This window comes from Arachis ipaensis, chromosome B4 (genome assembly GCF_059453495.1).
Source record: "Arachis ipaensis isolate K30076 ecotype BB chromosome B4, ASM5945349v1, whole genome shotgun sequence".
Lineage (NCBI taxonomy): Eukaryota > Viridiplantae > Streptophyta > Magnoliopsida > Fabales > Fabaceae > Arachis > Arachis ipaensis.
In genome coordinates, this window is record NC_142439.1 from 56670120 (window position 1) to 56676207 (window position 6088).

The 6088-nt window shown below is 33.7% G+C and overlaps 1 protein-coding gene across 1 annotated transcript; it reads right to left on the reverse strand.

Moving 5' to 3' along the window:
* Positions 1–368: 368 nt before the first annotated feature.
* Positions 369–3154, reverse strand: LOC110271067 (uncharacterized). Its single transcript, XM_021121168.2, has 2 exons — positions 918–3154; positions 369–840 (listed from the first exon to the last, which is right to left on the reverse strand). Exons 1-2 carry the CDS (start codon positions 3152–3154, stop codon positions 369–371), a joined length of 2709 nt encoding a protein of 902 aa, XP_020976827.2.
* Positions 3155–6088: the final 2934 nt, after the last annotated feature.

Here is a 6088-nt window from a genome sequence, read left to right on the forward strand (position 1 = left end):
GGTCTTTTTTATAACCTCTGTCCCTAGTAGTGTCAGCCCATTTGCATTTAAAAAGAACAACAGCAAATTGTCCATGGTAGTTAAGTTCAATTATATCTTCTAACTTGCCATAATATGGCAAATTTGCTTGTTTCATATTTCTATCAGCAATACTTGCAATGCAGGGTGTGTTAGAGACTAAGAATACTCCACTATTTTGTGTCTTAAGGCCAAATTCTCTAGTCAAAGTTCGAAATCTATACCCATTGATGTCATAAACAGAAAATCTCCTTGCATTTATCATTGGGCCTCGTGCAAGAAACTTTATATCAGTTGACATTTCTTATGGATTATCTGGATTCACACTCTACGAAGTAAAACAAAAAGTATCATTCAAGATTATTTAGTTGACTAATATACAATGTATACTTTATAAAGTATGAATTTTCACTTACCAATGCTTGAAACCAATCAACAAAGTCTTTATTAACTTTCTTTTCTATCTCTGCAGGTGAGAGTCTTCTTCCTTTTGAAGTTCTCCTAATGTGGTCTCTAAAGGCGTTGATATATGGTTTCACACCTTCGCGATTGAAAACCACATAACGATGAGCTTGCAACTTCTCTATTTTAGTTAAATTGAAGTTTGAATGACCTCCATGTGGAGTACCTAACTTGGGCAAGACTGAAGACATTTCATAAGGGGGATCATAACAAAGACGACTAGGCCTATTAAATCTAGTTTCCATGTCATCAATATACCGAGAACAAAAAGTAAGAGACTCTTCAGCTAAATAACCCTCAGCAATAGAACCTTCTGGATATGCTTTATTTCGTACAAAGGACTTCAAGTGTCCCAATTCCCTACATAGATGAATTGTCAGTGTACTACAATTTCATCAAATGATTTTTATTTTAAAAAAGGGAAAGCATTATTGTACCTTTCGATGGGATACATGTATCGATAATGGACTGGCCCCCCAAGTTTTGCTTCCTCAACAAGATGGACTGTTAGATGCACCATAACGGTGAAAAATGATAGAGGAAATAACATTTCCAAATGGCAAAGAGTAATCACAATGCGATCTTGGAGCTTATCAAGTTCTGTACGACTTAGACTCTTACCACAAAGAATTCTAAAAAATGAGCAGAACTCAATCAAAACTGAGGTAACTTGGTTTGGTAGCACATTACGGATTGCTAGTGGAAGCAACTGCTCAATCAAAATATGACAGTCATGACTTTTAAGTCCAATGATTTTTTGTTGTGCCTCATCAATACATCGAGATATATTACTTGAGTAACCATCGGGCACCCTAACATTCTTCAAAGTTGCAAGAAAGACCTTTTTAGCATCTCGTGTTAGTGAATACAAAGCAAGGTGATATTTTCCATTATCATCTGGCCAAAGATCACGCCTTATCCCCATGTCTTGTAGATCTTTTCGGGCATTGAGATTATCTTTTGCTTTAGATTTCTCATTGAGTAAAGTATACAAAATATTATCGCATACATTTTTCTCAATGTGCATAAAGTCAAGGTTATGACGCAACAAGTTGGTTTTCCAATATGGAAGTTCAAAAAAGATGCTTCTCTTTCTCCACTGCATAGTTGCTTGCCTACATCTTTTTCCTTTCTTGTTCAACTTTTCTTTCTTCCAAAATGTAACATCAAGATTTTCTACTTGTGCCAGAATTTCAGATCCTGATAATTTAGCTGGGGGATCACGTTCTTCTATGTGTCCATCAAAACGAACTCTACTTAACCTGAATCGATGTTGTCTACCAAGAAAACGTCGATGACCTATATAACACCATTTTTTGCTATGATTAAGATAACAAGGTTTTGCATCAAAATTACAAGTTGGGCAAGCCAAACCAGTATATGTGTTCCATCCAGAGAGCATGCTTAGGCCAGGAAAATCACTAACTGTCCATATAAGAGCTGCATGAATCTTAAACATTTTATGTTCTGATGCATCATAAATTTCCATACCCTCATCCCATAATTCTTTCAACTCTCTGACAAGTGGTTTAAGATATATGTCTATATTATTTCCGGGACTATGCTTGCCAGGTATAACCATTGACAGGATAAAGGAAGTATGTTTCATACACATCCAAGGAGGAAGATTATATGGAATCAGAAATACAGGCCAAATGCTATGAGTAGAACTCATTGATCTATAAGGATTGAAACCATCACTAGCAAGTCCTAAGCGAACATTTCTAGGTTGCAATCCAAACTCTCTGTGTGTCAAATCAAAAGTCTTCCACGCCTCACCATCCCTTGGATGCACCATTTTGTCATTTTCTCCCTTCGCTGTTGCATGCCATAACATATGCTCTGCAGTTTTACGACACATGAACAATCTTTGCAACCTTGGTTTCAACGGAAAGTATCTCAAAACCTTGGCAGCTTGCTTTTTCTTCTTCTTTTTCTTAGAATTCCACCTAGAAGCACCACAATGACTGCATGTTTGTTGGATGTTGTTTGGGTCTTCATCCTCGAACAACATACAATCATTGGGGCAAGCATCTATCTTAACATAGTCAAGACTTAGTTTTCGAATTAGTTTCTTTGCCTGATCAAAAGTCGTAGGCAAATTCACACAACTAAAAGCATCCTTCACCAACTCAAGTATCATGGTAATGGCCTTGTCACTTAGTCCACACAAGACTTTAATATGATACAATTTGACTATGAATTCTAGCTTTGTGAAGTCGCTTCCTTCCTGTAGCTTTTGATTGCCTTCCTTGAGAAACTCATCAAAGTCTCTACGATTTTCTCTTGGCTCATCGTTTACAAAATCTTCCGTGCCTGAATCCTCACCGCTCTCCTGATCCATATGTATCCCGAAAGCATCATTTACCATGTTATCTAGGAGATGTTTAGTTGTCAATGTCTCGCGCATGACATGTGCACTTGTTGAGAATTCGGTTACTTCTTTCTCGCCATGAAAGTTCCATACAAGATAATTCTTAGGGAATGGTTTGTAAAGTAAATGATCTCTAACATCTTTTCGAGCATGCCATTTGTGAAACCCACAACTTGGACACGGACATATTATCTTACTATTCTCAATTGCTCCATGTTGAAATGCAAAATCCAAGAAGTTTTCTAGACCGACTATGTATTCATTTGAGTTTCGTGGCTTAGCAATCCAAGATTTATCCATTGTTTCTAGTTAAACTTCAAGTAGAAAAAAATAATTACTAGACGTGTACTAATAAAAAATATATATGGACTTCTAACATAATAAACTACAAAGCTATAATAGACTTCTAACATATTTAAAACAAAATAGGATATAATTATTATCTTACCTCAACAAGCGCTTGTTGAAAAACAATAGAAAAAACTGGTAAGAGATGAAGCTTTTTCTGAGCTGTTTCTGAGATGAATTGCTTCTAATTTTGAGCTGTTTCTTCTGCCAATGGATTACAAAATGCCCTGTGAGTTATGAAGCTATCCCTCCTACAAATAATAACCAGTAAATTAAAATTAAAAGTTTATGGTTAATTAATGAATTAATATATATATAAAATAGTTTTATTTAAGAGTTTATGGTTAATTAATGAATTAATATATATATAAAATAAAATTTAAATTCTTTTAATATTTATTTAACTGAACCAGTAAATTAAAATTATTTAACTAGCCTAAATTGATTACAATCAAATAAGACTAATTGATATATTTAACTAAAACGATGCAATTAAAATATGATTAGATAAAGGTTTCAAAATGCATGAAACATAATAGTAATTATATCTTGTTTTTATTTTATCAATTTCCTTATTTTATCAATTTTCTTATTATGACACTAGCTAGGAATGCAAATAAGTAGTTTATTAGTCTTATCCCAACAAGAATGTAAAGCACAGACCATAATGGTTCTAAAATAACCTTATGGAAAATATTGGAATGTATGATCGGAGAGAGAGTTTTATGTTAGTACTTATTGGCACTTATTATGGATAAGTAAGAGCAGGGAATTATTTGATTCAAGCTACACTAGACCTCCTTATCAGCAATCACTAATTCTCAATCACGTCCACAACATTAGAGACACTTCATAAACGGAACATGAGCATAGTTTCTAAGGGCAAGACAGAGTAAACCTCCTCTTATTGGCAGAGTTATCAGGAACTGGAATGAAAACTGGATCACTGGATTCAAACAAGAAAAAAAAAGGTTGAGATATGTGACGCTACGCTAACCATAGCCACCAATCAGCAGAACAAAATTTCAATCCAATCATTACCAGGATAATACAAAATTTGCAAGCTAAAATGAAGACATACCTTGCAATGTTCAACGCAAGTTGATGCAAGTAAAAAAGGAAGAAAAAAAAGGAAAACACATATTCATTTACACTTGTTAAGGCTCAAAGACTTTATTTAAAAATTATTGCTTATTAGCGATCCAACAAATATCATATGTACATTAGAATCTTCAGTACTTTCAAGACAAGTTTTATGTGTCAATCAAAGAAGTACTCATGTTAATACTAGTAATCAAGAAGCAAAATGAATGTGAATTAATGAATGAGACAAGATAAGTACCTTCTAGAGTAGAAGACTTGTTTATTTTTTGTGATGCTATGCTAACTGTGATCATCAATGATACAAGGTGCAAAAGAAGGCAACAAATAGAAAATGACGGATTAATAACTGTAATGACAATATTAAATATGAAGGGATTTCTTCTATATATAATATGCAATGCATTGCAAGCAACATACAAAAACAAAATAAATTAAAAGAAAAGAATGAAGATGAGGAAATTTCGAAGAGGACAAAATGGTCAAAGAGCGTGCCCTTTCCTGGAAGCCTCTACAGTCCACACCCACCAACTGTACAAAAACCAAAGCCACTTTCCTGGAAGTACCCTTAGTCGCTTTTTCCCCTTCTTCCAAGTCACACACACATTTCTTAATTACTATTATAATATTATTCCAACCTGCATGCACTTTCAAATCACACATACACACACCAATCTCTATCTCTCTTTCCGTATATAAACCTCCTAATAAACACTATCTTTGCCCATTGCACTTCCTAATCCCAAAACCACTCTCGCTCTACACAATCACTAATAACTGAATAGTAGTTTCAGTGGAGTCGATATAATGGAAGCATTGAATAATAGAAGATTATTGAAGTCACATTTAGTCAATATTATAATAGAGATTACTGCTGTTATAGTATTTGAAATATAAATTTAATTTTTTTTCTTTTCTTATAATGCTCAAAATCCTGCCCTGCATCTAATTTCTTCCACAATTACCAACTAATTTAAATAATAAAAGATTCTCATTGCAATCTTTGTTACTCACAAAACTATATACTATATCATATGATTTTTCTGACCTCTATACACTGTGGTCCATGTTCCAAGTTTCCTCCGCTAGCCTCAAGCTCAGGGCTCAGAGCAACACTTGTCACTTAATTATAACAAATAAAAAATATTGAAAGATAGGCAGTTAAAGGCAGTTAAAGAGAGATAGATCTAAGTTTAAGGTAAGACGAAAGGCAGTTAAAGAAAAATACTATATAAATAAACAGATAAGGACTTAATTACTCATGCATTCTAAGACCAACAAAACCCTCATAAGAAAATCTCATATATAAATTCCTGGATGAAAGAATAAAATTAAACCTACAATATAATTGAAAATAAACTGATAGTTTCAACTTTCAATACCTGTTTCAGGTTAATCAAGAAGTTCCTGGTTAGATAAGCTTGGACAATTGCACGAGCACTCAGAAATAGTAGCTGATAACCATTTTCCTAACATAAATTCAGTATTCAGCATTAGATTTGAGATTCAATTCAATGAAACAATAGGTAGATAATAACGTCAACCATGCTGGGGTGCATTTACATTTGATAGAAGAAAAAGTTAACTTGACAACCATTACTATGTAACAAGCTTACTGAAGAATGCAAGGTGAAACATGGAAACAAAAGAAATAAAAAAACGTAGAGCATGCAATTGGACTATGGACCATGAACAATTGGTATCAGTTTTGTTAGACACAAAAAAAGCCACCATCTCAAGATGTAAATTAAATGTAGATATTATTATCATGTCAAATTTGGTAAT